Below are 18669 nucleotides of genomic sequence, written 5' to 3'. Positions count from 1 at the left end.
TGGTTTACAAAGTAGTAGGACACTTTATTGACCTTTTAATGTTTAGGATAAGTGATAGAGTTAGGGCTATGAATGTCTCTCCAGCTTCGATCCCAAAGAATACTTAAAAAAAAAAAATACAGACATTAAAGAATACAGGTAGATTAGCAATAACATATCCACTTCCCATTGCAGATGATAACTCTCTTCCAATTCTAGTCCCCATCCAGCCCCAGGACAGCCAAGGATATTATCATGGGTGGAGTACTGGCTGTCACTCTGGTCTTTGCTATTAATTCAGAATTAAGTCCTTAGAAATGTCCTCCTATATACCTGTGAGCTCTTGGTTTCTTGTCACCTTCTTATAAGAATTTAAAGTTTGAGTTTTATTAAATATCAAGTCCAAAGATATTGCTTGGCTCCTCCCTAATATGTACTTCATCAATATATCAAGTAAAATAGGTCCTATTTATGAACTAAGGAAAGATGATGGTAATGGACCTCAGAATAATGATAGACAAATACTTGTATGGTGGTATGTTTAACGCCAAACCCTGTGGCTTCATCTGGAAGCCTGGAAAAGCTCCCTCAGATTTCTATCCAGTAACATATTTCTCTCCGAAATTAATTCTGTCCTATCAATTAAAGAATAATCTATAATCTATGATAAATTTTCTTCCACTTGACTTTCATAGGATTCTTTTCAGCATAAATTCATGGATGGTGAATGAGTTCTGCACTCTGACTGAAAGTAAGGCCACATTTCTTCCTGTTATAGGACTTCTCCCGAGTATGAAGTTTTTGGTGTTTAGTAAGGTTTGAACTCCTGTTGAAGGTTTTCTCACATTCCTTACATTTAAATGGTTTCTCTCCAGTATGAATCATTTGATGTCGAATAAGCGAAGAGCTCCGGTTGAAGGACTTTCCACAGTTAACACATTCATAGGCATTATCTCCAGGATGGAGACTTGGATGTTTATTACTGTCTTCACTCTTACTGAATGTGATTCCACATTTATTGCCTTCGTAGGCCTTTGCCTCAGTATGAAGTTTTTGATGCTTAGTGAGGTTTGTACGTCTGTTGAAGAATCTCCCACATTCACTGCATTTATAGGGTTTCTCTCCTGTGTGAATGATCTGATGTCGAATAAGAGATGAACTACGGCTGAAGGCTTTCCCACATTGATAACATTCATAGGAATTCATTGTGGTATGACTTTTTGGGTGACGAATATCTATACTCAGGCTCATGGCACTCTCACATTCATTATATTCTGAATGTTGCTTACCTACTGAGTCTAAATTAAATTTGAACTGAGTTTTAAACTTATCACATTTTAGGGACTCCTTTCTCATAGAAATTCCTTGTTTTTTATCAAAAACTGAGTTAACTGACTTAACGTCAAAATTTTTATTTTCACTACATTCAAAGTCTCCCTCCTCAGTGTACACTGTCTTATGAATGAAAGCTCCTTGAGGCAAATTTATGTCCCAATGATCCCAATCATCACTTTTCCAGGCATCTAAAGAAGGTCCACTTTGGGTTAGTCTTGTCATAATCACTCCATGGGATGATTCTTCTCCAGAAATTCTCTGCTTCAGAACTGAATCTTGATTTTCTGAAATTGTCTGTCTGTCTAAAAAGAAATAAAAAAAAATCCACAAACAAGAAGAATAGAAATTGATTAGGAAAGGGAGGCTAAACCACATAAGAGGATATGCATATTTTATGGGCCTTAAATACAGAAGGGAAATGTGAGGCAAGGCTAGAAAAGCAAAATTTCAGAATAAATGGGCAAAAATATTTTTAAAAGTTAGATCATAGGAAGAGAGGTATTCAGAAACATTAAGGTGAATACATAGGGCTTGGATAAAAACCAGCATATGAAATGGAATGGGGTGGCATATCATAGTTCACATTATCACTGGTTCATAATTCGTCTGTGAAGGTTATACTTACTTTTCCTTTCTCTAGCACCTTGTCTCTTTTAACCCAAGCTATTCGCCAATAATAAATAATCTCTTCTAAAACATCAATCTAACCATACCTTTAGGAACATATCTACATTTACAGGTACTATACCTTAACCAGCTAAAAGTAAACTTGCCATCACAGTGCCCCTATTTTCCATATAGCTGCAATTATTCTCCGTATTTAACAAAGGCAGAAAAAAACTAATATACATGGGAGGGAAACCATCCTTTTTCTAGGTTCAAAATCACTCCTGATTCTAACAGTGCTATGATATTTTCCTAAGTATTTCCTAGAACTCAAAACTTTACCTGTTCTGATTAAGATTACGTTCTTTTCTTTTCACCTGTCTTCAGTTTGTTTCATTTAATAATGTTCCACATCCCTTCTCTAAATTTCTTTTTCAATTAGCTTCTGTATAAATATACCAGGTACACTGTATGTTCCAGCAATTTTTTAATTTTTAAAAAATTAAAAAATTCACTATCTCCTTTTCCACATAACTTCAGGTATATCTAATGTTTTTATCTTCCATGCTTTATTGATAGCCAAATTGCATCTTCTGCTTTGTAGTCTCACCTATACTATCAACCTTAGTTTTTTATAAGTCTCCAGGACATCTTTACCTGACTATCCTACTCTCTTCCAACCCAACAAATAAGAGCCTGAGATATCATAGTCTATATGGAAAGAACTTCCCTAAATGTTTAATAAGTCATTGTTGTTCTCATATTCACACTAGAATCCATAAAGAGATGTTGAATAATGATTATTCTTTATATTTCTGGCAGTATTTATTGAATAGCAACATTCTTAATTGTATTTTCCTAAAGAAATCTTGGTTATTCTCCTCATATTTGCACAACTCATTTTTCATATTACTTCCTCATTCCTTTTAAAATCACTTTTATGCATTTTGTTATTTTTAAGTCACTTAGTTTTAATATGTAGGAAAGCTACGGATATTTTAATTTTATATGGCCACCCACAAAACTCTTAACAGATGTAATAGTTTTGATGCTGAGTCTTTCAGATTTTCTAAATGAAAAGTTATCACTTGCAAATAATAGCTTTTTCTTATAATTAAATTTCTCATGTTTCATTTATCTTTCATTAGTTAAGTCTTTCAGCAATATTAAGTGATTATGGTAATAGGTATTCTTATCTGTTGGTTTTAGTGGTAATGCCACTGTCTTTTCATATATTAACCCATGATTTATTCTCCTTTTGCTGTCACTAAATAGATTTCAAGTCACTAGCTTATTCCTGACCATTAATTCCAAAGTCACAAGTTATTCTTTATCTATAAGACTTTGTTCCTGTCTCTAACTTAAAACAAAAATGGACACTTTAAACTTTAGCCTATAGTACCAATCCTGGGTCTCTGCCTACATATCTCCTGGAGACCAGACCGTGCTGAACCACCTCTGCCTTTCTTTGGACCATCTGACAATTTCTTTCAACTTCTCAAATAACTTCAGGAGCTTACCTGTCCTTACAGATTAAAATCCATAGGTTCCAAATAGTTAATTTTGCTGTCTAAAATTTGGTTTTATATTCTCCGTCCAAATTTACCTTATACTATCTTTAATAAACTTGGATGACTGGCTTTTAAATCTAGATGTGCATCCGATTCATTTGGTGAGCCTTTAAAGAGTGTGTGTGTGTGTGTGTGTGTGTGTGTGTGTGTGTGTGTGTTCCATGTGGCTAGCTGGGCTTCTCACAAGTATGGCAATATCGGGATAGTTGAACTAGTGGCTGCTGACTTCCAAGAGAAAAAAAGTGAAAGCTGAAAGTTTTATTACAAACTAGACTTAAAACTGGCACAGTGTCACTTCTGCTGCATTTTAGTGATTAAACAGTCTGGTGCCAGCTTCGATTCAACGGGAGGGGAAACAAAGTCTATATCTTGATGAAGAGAGTGACGATGATTTTGTGGCCATCTTTAATTCACCAGAATCCATTAACTATTTGGGAAAATAAATTATGTGTATTTACTGAAGTAAATTCCAGACTGAGTAAAGTATTATATTTAAATGATAAAATTAGAATAAAATCAGGAAATAAGTTTCTTGGTTTGAGGATGGAAAAATTATTCTGTATAAAATTAACAGATATAAAACAACAGAGGAACATGTCTGATAACATAAATTTTAAAAATATGTGTAGCAGACACCATTAATAAAATAATAAAAAAGGAGAATGCCTTAGAGATATCTCATTTGCCATAACCATGGGCAATAGTGAGAACTTACATAAGATCTTAATATATTAATTAAAAACCACTGAAGTTTTAATAAAGGACATAAAACCACTTTCTGAATCACAAATAACAAAAACGAATAAAATAATTTTTACCTTTCTCAACTAGTATCTATCCATCTACCCATTTTTTCTTTGGCTCCTATGTACATGTTAAGGGCTAGATATAAAGGACAAAAGAGACATGGTCCCTACCCTCCGGGAACATAAAGCCTGGTGTGAGAGACAAAAACTCACACAGATACATGTAAAATATAATTGTAATAAGTGCTAAAAGGGGAAGAATATGGTGCTATGGGAGTATATAACAGAAAAAACTAACGTAGTCAAGAAAGGTCTCCCTGAGGAATTGTGACCCTTTTGTGATCCAAAGGAAGAACAGGAGTCAACAATGCAAAGAACAGAAGAAAGATCATTTTACTGAAAGAGGATCCAAAAGATAACTGAGGGAGAAGATTTATCTTAGAAAGGAATAAATAAAGTAATTTTCCTATCAAATTAATACAGATTTTAATTAACAATACCCAGGTGTTTGCTAGAGTGATAGCAATAAATAGATATTTAAGAAATAGAGAGATAATACTCTTATTATTAGTGAGAGTCTGAATTGGTATAACCTTTCTGTAGACAATGTGGCACACTGTAACAAGACAGTTAAATATATTTATACCCCTTGATGCTGAAGTTCCACTTCTAAAACAGTATCCTATGGAAGTCATCAGATATACCTAAAAAATTGGCATCGACCTAAATACTTAATAGTTGGGAGTGGCAGGGAGGAATGGTTAAATATATTGATACAGGTATGTGATGAAATGTTATAAGTAAATTAGAAACCACATTTTACAGACTATTTAGTGAAACAGGCTATTGCTCAGGATATTACATTAGATGAGAAAAGCAGAACATATAATGACATATTCCTGATGAACCCTTCTGGAATAAGAGAAATCTTCATAAGCCAAAGAGACACATTATCACAAACAAAAAAAAAAATAACTTGAGAAAATTAAGCAAGTGTTACGTGTTAGAATCATCAACAGGACAAGTAATAACAAGTGTTGAAGAGGTTTTACAGAAAAAGGAACCCTCGTACACTGCAAGTGGGACTGTAAATTGGTATAACCACTATGAAAAACAGTATGGAGTTTCCTCAAAAAACTAAGAATTTAACTACCATATGACCCAGCAATCCTTCTACTAGGTATTTACCCAAAAAACTTGAAAGTGTTTATCCAAAAAGATATATGCACATTGATGTTCATAGCAGCATTATTCACAGTGGCCAGGGCAGGAAAGCAACCAGTGTCCTACAATAGATGATTGGATAAAGAAGATGTGGTACATATATACAATGGAATATTAGCTATTAGAAAAGATGAAATACTGTCATTTGGGACAACATGGATGGATCTTGAGATAATCATGCTAACCGAAGTCAGATAGAAAAAGTTGAAAACCACATAATATCACTCATATGTGAGATATGAATCTAAAAGCAACAAACAAACAGAGACTCATGGATAGTGGATTAGTGATTACCAGAGGGAGAGGGGAGAGGTAGATAAGGTAAAAGGGGTCAAATATGTGGTGACAGAAAGAAATCTAACTATGGGAGGTGAACACATAATGCAATATTTATATGCCTTACTGTTGAATTGTACACCTGAAACTTATTGGATGTTGTTGATCAATGTCACCTCAATAATTTTTAGTAAAATAAACAAATTAATTAATTAAAAAAATAAAACTAAGCAAGTGTTAATATTACATAGCTCTGGATAGTGAGGTAATGGGGTGAGTGATATTCCTCTTCGTACTTTTCCATACCTATTAAAATTTACATTAAGCCCACCCACAATAATTTATAATCTCTCACAAACTAAATGTTAATAAGAATAAAGAGATTATGATGAGAGTAGGGAGTTAAGGCACAAGTTAAGGAGCTCTGTAGTAAAAGATGGAAAAATGGAAGATTACTGAAGCCACTCTAGGATAAAGCAGTGTTTTCTTTAAAAGAAAGAATATCATTTAATGTTATGTTGGCTGATATTCATTTATATAGCACTTGCCATGTGCCAGGCACTATTCTAAGTATGTTACACATATCAGTTCATTTAATCCTCAAAGTAACACTGAGGTAGATACTGTTACAAACTCTGTTACGGATCAGAAAACTGGCAGATAGGCCACGCAGCTTTAAATGTCTGTTTCTAACACTATTTTGTTTGTCCACACAAGAAAAAGAATCTGTGAATGAAAAGCAATGATGACTTTTTTAGGTAGTTTTGTTGTCACCTCAAAAGCTGAGTTGTACATTACATATTTAACAAACAGAAGCTTTTTACAAATGCTTCATATCTGCCTGATTCTTACCAAAAACGATTGTTCTTGGGATTTCTTGCTCCGTTATCCATCTTTTTTTCTTACACTCCAACTTGGGGACCTCATCTGGTTTGGAAAATAGGTGCTCTATTCATAGGGAAAATGAAAACAAAAACAAACATATATGAAACTTCTGGCATTTTTGTAGGGAAGACAATTCCATCCCTATGTATAGTAGATTAAGAGTTTCTGAAAGATAAGGCCAGAGATCACCACAGATCTGTGCATTTCTAACTCTACATCAGAAAGGGCTTTCAACCAGATACAGCAGGAAAATCTTCCATTGTGCCCAAAGGACATTAGGAAATCTGAACCCAAACCCAAATGCCCTTAACCGCTTCAGCAGTCCTATAGTTTTTAACAGTAGATGAAGAGACTACTAATGGGCAGATTAGGTAAATACATAGAAGCCACCTTTACGTAATGAATTCAGGTTCCTGTAGTTCTCCAGCATCACATCCCTGTACAGGCTCTTTACAGCAGGGTCCAGGTGCCCCCACTCTTCCTCGCTGAATTCCACAACCACATCTTTGAATGTCACTGGTTCCTAAAATATTAAGTTCCTTTTTAATCAAAAGTCACTCCCAAAAATATTACTAAAGAGGAAATGAACGTGGAAAGAAAAGGGTAGGTAGCCGGAATATGTGAAAAACTGATAGGACAATGTTTGGGGTTCTAAATAATAAAAAATCAAGTTACATTAGGAGCCTATCGACTTGGTGCTCAGTGAGGGCTACGAAAGCAAAATGAAGCATAATCCTAACTCTAGGTTATCTCACATTTTGGTTAAGGAGAAAAAGGCAGAATAGTTATGGAAAAAAATTATTATAGAGTACAAATAATTTACATAAAAAAGAACATGAAGAATTTAAGAGCGATTTGAGGGAAATATGTAATGAAGATGTAGGCTCCGCTAGCAGAAGACACAGTGCATTTTCTCTAATTGAGAAATGCAGCCTGCTAACCTTCAGGTCTTGCATCCCAATGTCACCTTGTCAGACAGGCCCTTCTCATTACTCAAAGCAGCCATCCTCTTCATCAGTTTCTATTGCATTATGTTTCTTTTCTTTGTAATAATTATTACTATCTGCAATATTTTATTTGCTCATGGTTGCCTACTTCTACTAAAATGTAATGTCCACAAAGGCAAAAGTTTTGATTCATTTACCATCATATTGCCAGCCCTTAGAAAAGTGTTTGGCATATTAGGCACTGCATAAATAATTGTCATAAGGGCCCTCATACCATCAGCTGTTGCACTTCTCTCTCCAGAATTCCCAACCTTGTAATTATTGGCACTTTCAATAACACTGAAATATACAAATTCCTTCCCTTCCTTTATTTCAGAGCCCATCTGTGTAAATAAGTTGTCTACAATCATTTTTATCTATGGTCTCTCCTCCTCTTTCCTCAACCCTCTGCAACCTGGCTTCTACTCCATGCATGTTAGTATCTCCATGATGGTGAGTGAAAAGACACTACTCAGGCTGAATTCCCTTGAACTTTAAAGGATTTCTCCTTGAAATATTCTCATCCTTTGCTTTCAGTGACATCATATTTTCCTGGTTTTCCTCTACCATTTTGGTCCTTTCATTTCAGTATCCTTTGAGGTTTCTTCTGCTCCTGCAGATTAAATGACATTGGTCAGGATTCTGCCCTTAGCTCCCTTCACTTCTAAATACTCTTCGGGTAGGCTCTATTTCTATACCTTCAATTATCAACTATAATCTTGAAGGAATAGATGCACAGAAAATATGCCAAAATTATATTTTCCAAAGAGTCTATCACCAACTAAATTAGGTCCAATATCCTGTGGGAAAACAAATCTCATGTCCTTACATGGAGCTTTGTTTGGCAAAAGTTCAAAGGCCAAACCAAAAAAAAAGAAAGAAAGAAAGAAAAAGAACCAGGTCATTTCAGTAGAGTGGAATCCTAATTCACCTGAAATTTGCCCGTTAGTGAGTCAGCTTCCTTTTTCTCCTTGATGCTCCCCTTCTGGAGTAGGACAGAATCCTTGCAGGGTATATCTGAGAAAGATAAAAGAAAACATCAGGGAGAAAGCTTTGTCTTGGCAAAACTTTTCATGATTACAGCAGTAATTTTAACATGCTATTTACAGGAATCATCTTTAAAAACTTTGAAAAAATAATGACGTCAGGCTCTACCAGTGACCAGAATCTCCAATGGTGGGGCCCAGATCTTGTATTTTTAAAAAGTTCTAAAAGTGATTCTGATACTCTACCAGGGATTGAGAACTGGATCAGAGGGAAGAGGGCCAAAATAACATTTTGAGGCCTCATCTGTGGTTATAGCAGATTCCAAAAAATAACTTTAATCCTGTTAAAACTAAAGCCTAAGGCTTAGTCACCACAGGCTGTAATTCTACTAGGAGCTAAGAATATTTTATCCAATCAATCCCTCCTCAAACACTTTGGGGAAAATTCTACTCAACGGTTCCTTTCCTCTAAATTCCAATATGCTACACACAGACTTAAGTAGTCTGGTCACTTTGAACTACTCTTTCGAGAAACGTAAAAATCTGAGCAGCAACCACCTCTCTTCTCCAGTCCTTTGGTGAGAAGCATACCCAAGGACTACTGTCCTAAATTTTCTCCAAGATTCATTAGTTACATCAATAATCCTTAAATGCCAGACTGTAAACCAATACTAGTCTGTGGGGAAGTTTTCATTGACTCAGGATGAAATAAGAAAAAATAGAAACAATGTAGGAAATACTTTTTGAGACCATTTTGTAAATAAAGGCAGAATTTGAAGAAAAAATCCAAATTTCTCAGCAACATACTATTTGAATGCTGACAAAAGATTATAGTCTATTAACATTATTCGGGTATATAACACTTTGTGAAACCTCAGTCAGCTCAGTCCCATAATCCCTAGGACAGTCAATACAACACTGTTTCTTATTCTTGTCACTCTTGGAAAGATGTGAGATATCTCCAAGAGGCTCCAATCAGCTACTCCCTTATTAATGGCCCTCACTGAATACTGTTTCCTTCTCTTAATTCTTCTTCCCTGTTGACCTCCTTCTTAAACCTTTACAAGTGTGTTCTAAGAAACCCCCATTCCATTCAGAGAAAAATTCATATGCATTCTTAAGCTCTTTGTAGAATATTACTTCTTCTAATCTAAAACAGATCTTGGCTTTCATCAAAGCCACCCCTTCGTACTATGGTTTGTAAAGTTGTTTTCACATACTCGTACTTCTCTATTCTCACATCCTCATAAAGATTTTTCTACTTTTGTAGAAAAATTTTTCTTAGAAGTTCACGCCACTTACCTATGGCCTTCTTGATGTCGTAATAGACTAAGCAATTGCTCATTTATTCAAAATATATTTACTGAGCATCTCTTATGTGTGAGGTACACAATACCTGCCCTCAGAGATCCTGTAGTCTACTGTAAGTGACACATTAAATAATTGTACTAGGACAATAAAAACTGGTTATTTAACTTACATTATTGCTTTCTACCCTGAATCCCACCAGTATTATGACAGGTTACTTCAACACTGGCACAGACAACCAAGCCTGACGACCCCGGATATCCTTATTTCTAAAAACCATCAATAATCAAGCTACTTCCTTTTTCACACTTGGGTCCTTATTACCTAGAATTGCTCTACTATGAGAACAAACTTGAATATGTCAATCTCTAACTACGTTTTCCTGTTCTTTCAATTTTCACTTTCTTGCTCGTAGCATATTCTCCAACTTTTATCCAAGTCCCATCATAGGACATTGATTCCTCAATTTTCTCCCAGTCTATCACCTCTTGTGAAGTCCCTTTGCAGCTTTCTCTATACAGCTTAATTTCATGGTAAATCACTTTCAGCACTGTTTTCAGTCTTCAAATTCCTTACACACTTGTCCTTTATATCTAACACCCACCTTAGTTAATCCAATAAGCTCTTATCTACTCTTTTTAAAAACTGAGGTAAAATTCATGTAACATAAAATTCACATATTAAGCATTTTAAAGTATACAATTCGATGGTTTTGAGTATATTCACAATGTTGTAAAACCACCACCACTATCTAATTCCAGAACATTTTAATTTCCCCCAAATGAGTCACTCCCATTCTACCTCCCTCCCATACTGTCCTATGGAGTTACCTATTCTGGGCATTTTATATAAATTCAATCATATGGTATATGACCTTCTGTGTCAGATTTCTTTAAATTAATATAATGTTGTGGAGGTCCATCCACATTGTACCATGTATCAGTACTTCATTCCTTTTAATGGCTGAATATTATTACATTGTATGGATATACTATAATTTCTTTATCCATTAATCAGCTGATAAACATTTAGATTGGTCCATTTTTTGGCTATTTTGAACAATACTGCTATGAACATTCATGCACAAATTTTTGTGTAAACATGTCTTCAATTCTGTTGAATATGTGGTAATTCTGTTTAAGGATCTACCAAACTGTTTTCCACCATGGCTGTACCATTTTACATTCCCAAAAGCAATGTACGAGAGTTCAGATTTCTTCATATCCTTGCCAACACTTATTTTTTATTAGTATAGCTGTCCTAGTGGATGTCATGTGGCATTTCATTGTAGGTTTGATATTCAATTACCTAATGACTAATGATGCTGAACAATTATTCCTATGCTTTTTGGCTATTAGTATATCTTCTTTGGAGAAACATTTATTCAAGTCCTTTGCCCATTTAAAAAATTGTGTTGCTTGTCTTTTTGTGTAGAGTTGTAAGAGTTGGTTTCACAACATTTTCCCAACTTGGCTTTTATCAGATATGATTTTCAAATATTTACTCTCATTCTGTAGGTTTCCTTTTTACTTTCTTGATAGTATCCTCTGATGAACAAAAGTGTTTAGTTTTGATGAAGCCTAATTTTTCTCTTGTGGCTTGTATTTTTGGTGCCATGTCTAAGTAACAACTACTAAAGTCAAAGTGATAAAGTTACTCTTATTTTTTTCTTCTAAGAATTTTATAGTTTTAGCTCTTATATTTAGGTTTGTTGATCCATTTTGATAGATTTTTTTACATATAGTATGAAGTCCTACTTCAATCTTTTGCCTGTGGATATCAAGTTGTTCCAGTACCATTTGTTAAACATTCTTCACGTTTAATGGTCTTAGAATCTCTTGTTGAAAATCAATGGACCACGGAAGTATGAGTTCATTTCTGAGCTCTCAATTTGATTACATTGATCTATATGTCTTATTCTGGTACCACATTATTTTAGCTTTGTAGTTAGTTTTGAAATTAGGGAAGTGTGCATCCTCAAACATTGTTCTTCTTTATCAAGGCGGTTTTGGCTATTTGGGGTCTCTTGTAATTCCATAGGATCAGCTTGTCCATTTCTGCAAAAAAAAAAAAGGTATCTGGGATTTTGATATAAATTGCATTTGAATTTGTAGATTGTTTTGGGGAGTATTATCATTTTAACAACACTAGGTGTTCCAATCCATAAACACGGGATATATTTCCACTTATTTAGGTCTTCTTTAATTTCTTTCGACAATGTTTTGTAATTTTCAGTGGACAAGTCTTACACCTCCTTAAATTTATAGTTAAATATTTTATTCTTTTTGATGCTATTGTAAATAAAATTGTCTCAGTTTCATTTTAGGACTGATCATTGCCAGTGTATAAAAATACAATTGATTTTTTTATAGCGGTCTTCTATCTTGAAACTTTGTTAAATTTGTTTATTAGGTAGTTGATAAATCCTTTAGGTTCAAATTCTTCTGTTTTTCCAATGTTCTCTTCATTCTGTAACACCTGATCTATTACAACAGTCTCCTAACTAGTTTTCCTATTTTCAGAGCCCTCAGGTCTATCCATTACATGAGAAGTTGATAAACTTTTTCTATAAAGATCCAGATAGTAAATATTTTAGGCTTTGCAAGCAATACAGTTTCTGCTATAACTAATCAGATCTGGCCAGAGCATGAAAGCAACTGTAGACAAAATGTAAGTGAATGGATGTGGCTATCTTCCAATAAAACTTCATTTCCAAAAATAGTTTGCCTGTGGTTCATAGTTTGCCAACCCCTGCTCTAACATGATATTTTTAAAATGCAAATCAAATTGTTTTACTCCCCTACCCAATCTGTGAGAACTCATTCTCTTTCTGTTGCTACAAATAAAATTCACGTTTCCTGATATAGTAAAGTCCTTCATGATCTGTCCCTTGGCGCCCTGTAGCCTCAAAAAAAGATATTTCTCTTCAAATGGGAAGGGTCGACGTTTTTTTTAACATTTTTCTTTCTTTTTAATTGAGGCACATCTGGCATATTATATGAGTTTCAAGAGTACAACATAATGATTCAATATTTGTAAATATTGTGAAATGATCACCACAATAAGTTAACATCTGTCACTGTATATAATTACAATTTTTTTCTTATAACTTTTAAGATCTACTTTCTTAGCAACTTTCAAATAATAATGTATAATAATACAGTATTATTGACTACAGTCATCATGCAGTACATTACACCCCATGACTTATTTATTTCATAACTGAAAGTTTGTACCTTTGACCCTCTCACCCATTTCACCCACCTGTTACCCAATGCTTTTGGCAAACACCGATCTGGTCTCCGAATCTATGAGCTCAGTATTTTTGTTTTTGTTTTTAGATTTCACATAAGGGTCAACTATTCTACTGCCAGTTTTCTATATTCTCACCTTTGTCTTTAAGCATTTCAATCACATCCTCTATGAGGGTCACCACTTCTTTGCTGCTCTTTGGATGTTGTAAATTTACCCAAGTCCTGACCTCTTCAGGGAGAATTGTCAGGAATTGCTCCAGCACCAACAGCTCTAGGATCTGCTTCTTTGTATGAATCTCTGGTCTCAGCCACTGAAGACACAGCTCCCAGAGTTGGCTCAGGGCTTCTTGAGGACCAGACACTTCTAAGTACTGAAAATGTCTGAACTTTCGACGAGAGGCCTCAGAGTTATAGGTCTCCATGACTGGGATGGTTTCCTGCTGCCAAGACAAGTTTGCTCTCAGGACATCACTTTGTTCACATAGAGCCGGGTTTTCAGGTTTTGAGATAGCCATCAAGTTGTTCAGGGGCTGCATCTTCCTGCATAGAACTCCTTCTGTTACTTGGATTTGTCTTATCAGAGGATTCCAGAAATTCTTAAGCACTTGTGTACTATATATATGTGGTAGGATTTGAACCAAGTTTAGTTCAAGAGAAAAGTTCCAGGATCTTCGGATACAAAGTCAACATTCAGGTACCTGAGAGACTGAAAAAAGATACAAATATGACCAATAGATAATGTACATGTACTAGAATAGTGCTAAAAGATAAAAAAAAAAAGTAAAATTAATAAAATTATCTAAGAAAGTAAATATTATGAATTCTTTCATTCTTGTTTCTTTCTTTAGAACGAGAAAATATGCTGTCCCTTCTCCCAACCACCTGCCAAAGACAGAGAAACACATATTGATAGACATCACATAAAAAAAACTGATAAATGAAATAGTCCTTTGAAAACAAACTTCATAATTTAATTGCAGTTAAATTTTTCCCATACCAGGTAACAACTCATTTTTGCTTTACAACTAAGCAAAACAAATCTTCAGTCAAGATATTCAGGTTATTAAGGTTTCATTCTAGAGATGCCTAAAAACCTCCTCTTAAATTCTCATTAAAATACCAATAAAGTTATATAAAATGAGTAAAACTGGCAATAGCACTAGAAATTAAGGCGAGAAACTATTATTTTAAAAATATAAGAATAAATATCCACGAGCCATTTCATTGTTAGGGATAAATAAAAAAGTGCCTTCATAGACAATAATTTTCATTTGTTAGGACTCACTATAGGCCAGTGTGCAATATCCACCAGGGAGGTCTTAGTCTCAACCAAACATTTAGACTCGCAAGACTACCATGGGTCAAATTTGGCACCAGTTTATTCAGAAGGCTATTGGACAGAAAACATAGCTTGCTAGCAGAGTAACTGGCATTTTTCTTCAGTGGGAGTTTTCATAGAGTATAGCTCAAATAAGGAGACCTAAATAGGTTACATAGAAAGCATCTTGACTGAAAAGCTTTCCCACAGGAGCCAATATCTTTTCTAACAACTCTGTGAGCACTGAGGGTTCCCCAAAGAGCTTGCCCAACTATAACACTCTTATGTTCAGGTAAATTCAGATACAGTTATACTATTTACAATTCTCCCAGTTCAGATGCAATTTACTATTCAAGGGTCATTCTGACTGTATGCCTCTAGGTCAGTGGTTTTCAGGGGTGATTTTGCCACTAGGGGAAATAAGGCAATGTCTCGAGACAGTTTTGGTTGTCAGAACTGGGGGTTATTACTGGGAGGAGGCCAGGGATGCTGCTAAACATCCTACAGTGCAGAAGACAGCCCTCTATAACAAAGAACTGTCCAGCCTAAAATATCAATAATTCCGAGATTAAGAAACTGTTATAGGCAATACATACTGACTAAGAGTACATACTTGAAAGTCATACCTGACAAGAGCTTAAATCTCAGTTAAAGTTACTATATATATAAAATTGAACAAATTATTTAACAAAAGCTTGAGTTTTCTCATCTGTACCATGACTATAAGAATATCTATCTGAGTGAATTAAAGAGATTAAAAGAACACTCATCTCACTTCTTGACAGGCAGTAAGAACTTAATACATACTTTGTTGGAAGTTTTTAATGTAAGTGGATATTGAATTTTGTCAAAGGCTTTTTCTATTGAGATGACCATATGATTTTTATCCTTCATTTTGTTAATGCAGTGTCTTACACTGACTGACTTGTGGATATATCTGCAAATCATATATCTGATAAGGGGTTAATATCCAAAATATATAAAGAACTCATACAACTCAATAGCAAAAACAAACAATCCAATTTAAAAAAAAAATTGGCAGAAGATATGAATAGATATATTTCCAAAGAAGACATACAGATGGCCACCAGGTACGTGAAAAGATGCTCAGCATTACTAATCATCAGGGAAATGCAAATCTAAACCACAATGAAATACCACCTATTATAATAGCTAAAAAGACAAGAGATAACAACTGTTGATGAGAATGTAAAGAAGAAAGAACCCTTGTGCACTGTTGGTGGGAATGGAAATTGGTGCAGCCACTGTGGAAAACAGTATGGAGTTTCCTTAAAAAAATTAAAACCAGAACTACCATATGATTCAGCAATTCCACTTCTGAGAATATATCTGAAGAAAACAAAAACACTAACTCCAAAAGACATATGCACCCATATGTTCACTGCAGTACTGTTTATAAGAGCCAAGATATGGAAACAACCTAAGGGTCCACTGGTAAATGAATGAAACAAAGAAATTGTGGTATATATACAAAATGGAATATTATTCAGCCATGAAAAGGAATGAAATCTTGCCAATTGCGACAACATGGATGGACTTCAAGGGCATTATGCTAAGTGAAATAAGTCAGACAAAGACAAATACCATATGAGCTCTCTTATATGCAGTACCTAAAAACAAAACAACAACAACAAAACCCAGGCTCATAGATTCAGAAAACAGATTGGTGGTTGCCAAAAGAAATAGGTGGGAGAATGAGAGAAATGAGTGAAGAGAGTCAAAAGGTTTAAACAAACAAAAAAAGGACCTAGAAAGCAAATGGGCAGAATATCACTTCTCAATACTTTCCATTGTGTCTTGTTGAAACCATGTAATGTCCATTAAAAAAATAAGCACTCAGTAGATTATCATATATACATTTGTATGTCTGCTTGTTAGTAGATCTTACAGATTAGTGAAAACTTTGTGCACAAAAGTATTTCCTGACTCCTGAGCTCCAACACAAACTTTCTTCAAAGCTTAAGGAAAGTCAAGGTTCATTAAAAAAAAAATGTTTGAAAGTGCCAAAGAGGTATAACTGAGTCCCAGCAAAAAAATGAACTACAGGCCCAGATAAACTTTAAAAACTAATACAAAGGAAGAAAGGGGGCAGGGGACTCACAGGCCATATGTTAAAAATAGAATGAAACAAAACAATAAGGAAGCACAAAAAGTAAAAAATTAAAATTAGAAACAATAACAAGGCTATTCATTGTAACAATAAATATATTGGGTAAGAGTTTAAACTCAAGTAGATAAACACTCACGAGACATCCAAAACAAAATAACTCCCAAGGTGAAAATTAAGGGATAAATAAAAGAAATAAAAATAAAAATATAACAAGCAAATGTAAACAATAAAACATGCAAGGATATACTGAATTAAAATACATGTTGAATTAAAAGCACAAATGCATTAAAATAGAGAGGAAACTTTAAATGATTGAAGGTACAACTCATAATGAAATATGGCTGCTTTTAAGTGTACCAAATAACATAACTGAAATCTATTTAAATCAAAATCCTCAAAAAAAATGAGATGAAATCAACGACACAATAGAAATGGGAGACTAAGGCAACTTTCTCAGTCCTTAACAACAAAACTAAAATTAAGTAATATGGGGGATATAATATGCTTAGTCTGATATATACACCAAACAGAATGTAGTTTCTACTCAAGCGCCTATGAGAATGTTTCCAAAAGCATTTATTAGGCTACCAAAAAACTCCTCAATAAATAAAAAATATAGAGTGGTACAAACCCTATTTATTACGAGAATGAAAACCAGAATTTAATCCAAACATAAAAAACACTCTCAACTACTTTGAAATTTATATATTGCTTCTAAAAAACAGTTCAAATAAAAACATTTCACATCATAATCTATAGAGCACAGCTCAAACTCCACTATTAGGCAATGGAAAGCCTCACATATATAATTAAACATGAGACGTTTAAAACATTTAACTCAAAGTGAAAAAAAGCAACAAAATATACTAGGGATCCATAAGTTAAAAATATAGGTTAATACATTACTCAACGTGAATAATTATAGAGCTGGGACAGGTAGAGATGTTCAGGATGATACGCTTGCATTTAGGATTTCAGAACAGTTCGGGTGAAAGGGCCAAAGCATGGCCCTGACAGCGAACGCCTTAAGTAATCTGTAAGTGATGAACGCTGGGATAAACAAAGACAAGAAGTGTGAAAGTTTAAACTCTAACGTACTGAATAGACGCCTTTGAGGATGATGGTGAGACATGAAGAGTTAAGATGATGACCCAGTGCCATTGCGAAGAGGAGGGCTCGGTAAGTTTCAGGTGAGAAGAATCTGGAGAGTCGATTAAATAACCAGGTGACACAAATTCAAAGAATTTTACAGCTTCAAAGAACCTGGAAAGGTGCTAATCATGGAGAAGTAGTTATCTGTCTGTGAAGAGGGTGGTTTTTAACAGAAGAGGTCATAGGTAGAACAGTAGCTAATCTCGAAAGGAGAGGCTTTCGAGATTAGCTCAGCTAAAGTTAAGAGCAGAAAATAGTTTGCAAACCAGTGTTTGAAATTAAGAATGATGCCTGGACGTTTAATATTTTGGGGGAGTGGCCAGGAATGATTGGGAAAGCAAGGCAAGTTGGAATGAACCTCTCTCCATTTTTTTTTTTTTTTTTTTTTGTCCAGTTGATGGATCAAGTCACACTTGGTATTTCCATGAGGAATCATGAGGAATCAATACCGGTCATTTCAAACCAGCCGATCGAGATACCTTTCCCCGGTTAAGCGCCTGGAGATTCAGAAGGAACAGCACGCAAAGTGAAATTGCTGCAATCTAGCCGTCCCGTTTCCCACCAGTAACCCCCTTATCTCTGTTCTCTCATGCAGAGACTACTGAGCGCAGTCCCGGTGACTGAGAACAAGACGAGAAGTGCGCGTTCCGCGTGGACGCCCTGAAGCGGGACTCCCAATTCCATGCACCCGCGTCCTCACCGCCTGCTGAATCGGGTGAAACCTGAGAGCGAGACTCCCAGCCAGGGCTGTTGAGTCACGCCAGGCTCCAGTTCCTAAAGGAGCCGCCAAAGTTGTCGTCCTGGCTGGCGAAGGGAGCTGGCTTTGGCAATGACGCCCAAACCAGGAAGCCCTGACTACACCTGGTTCCTCCCAAACGCCGCTGCAGGCGCACTGTCTTACAAATGACAAGG

The 18669-nt window shown here is 35.1% G+C and overlaps 1 protein-coding gene across 3 annotated transcripts; it reads right to left on the bottom strand.

The window, feature by feature from the left end:
- ZNF215 (zinc finger protein 215) lies at window positions 1–18669 on the bottom strand. Of its 3 annotated transcripts, none has more exons than XM_039863468.1 (6): window positions 18458–18669; window positions 13293–13862; window positions 8540–8625; window positions 7019–7145; window positions 6590–6685; window positions 1–1616 (listed from the first exon to the last, which is right to left on the bottom strand). In XM_039863468.1, the coding sequence occupies exons 2-6, from the start codon at window positions 13690–13692 to the stop codon at window positions 694–696; spliced, it is 1632 nt and encodes a 543-aa protein (XP_039719402.1). In that variant the 5' UTR covers window positions 13693–13862; window positions 18458–18669; the 3' UTR covers window positions 1–693. The 3 variants fall into 3 exon arrangements, with proteins under 3 accessions (XP_039719402.1, XP_039719401.1, XP_039719403.1); XM_039863467.1 differs by having other exon boundaries at window positions 7013–7145; window positions 18458–18667; XM_039863469.1 differs by lacking the exon at window positions 13293–13862 and having other exon boundaries at window positions 7013–7145; window positions 18458–18668.

Source organism: Pteropus medius, unplaced genomic scaffold (genome assembly GCF_902729225.1).
Source record: "Pteropus medius unplaced genomic scaffold, Ma_sr-lr_union100, whole genome shotgun sequence".
Classification (NCBI taxonomy): Eukaryota; Metazoa; Chordata; class Mammalia; order Chiroptera; family Pteropodidae; genus Pteropus; species Pteropus medius.
The sequence above is the reverse complement of the archived record's forward strand: the minus strand, read 5'-3'. Positions and strand labels throughout refer to the sequence as shown.

Excerpts from the sequence above, each read along its gene's own strand:
- ZNF215 (XM_039863467.1), bottom strand. The coding sequence starts at position 13,692 with ATGCAGCCCCTGAACAACTTGATGGCTATCTCAAAACCTGAAAACCCG. Across the intron at positions 8,626-13,292 it reads TGAAATGCTTAAAGACAAAG|ATATACCCTGCAAGGATTCT; the intron begins GTGAGAATATAG and ends TATCTTTCTCAG. Across the intron at positions 1,617-6,589 it reads CCCAAGAACAATCGTTTTTG|ACAGACAGACAATTTCAGAA; the intron begins GTAAGAATCAGG and ends ATTTCTTTTTAG.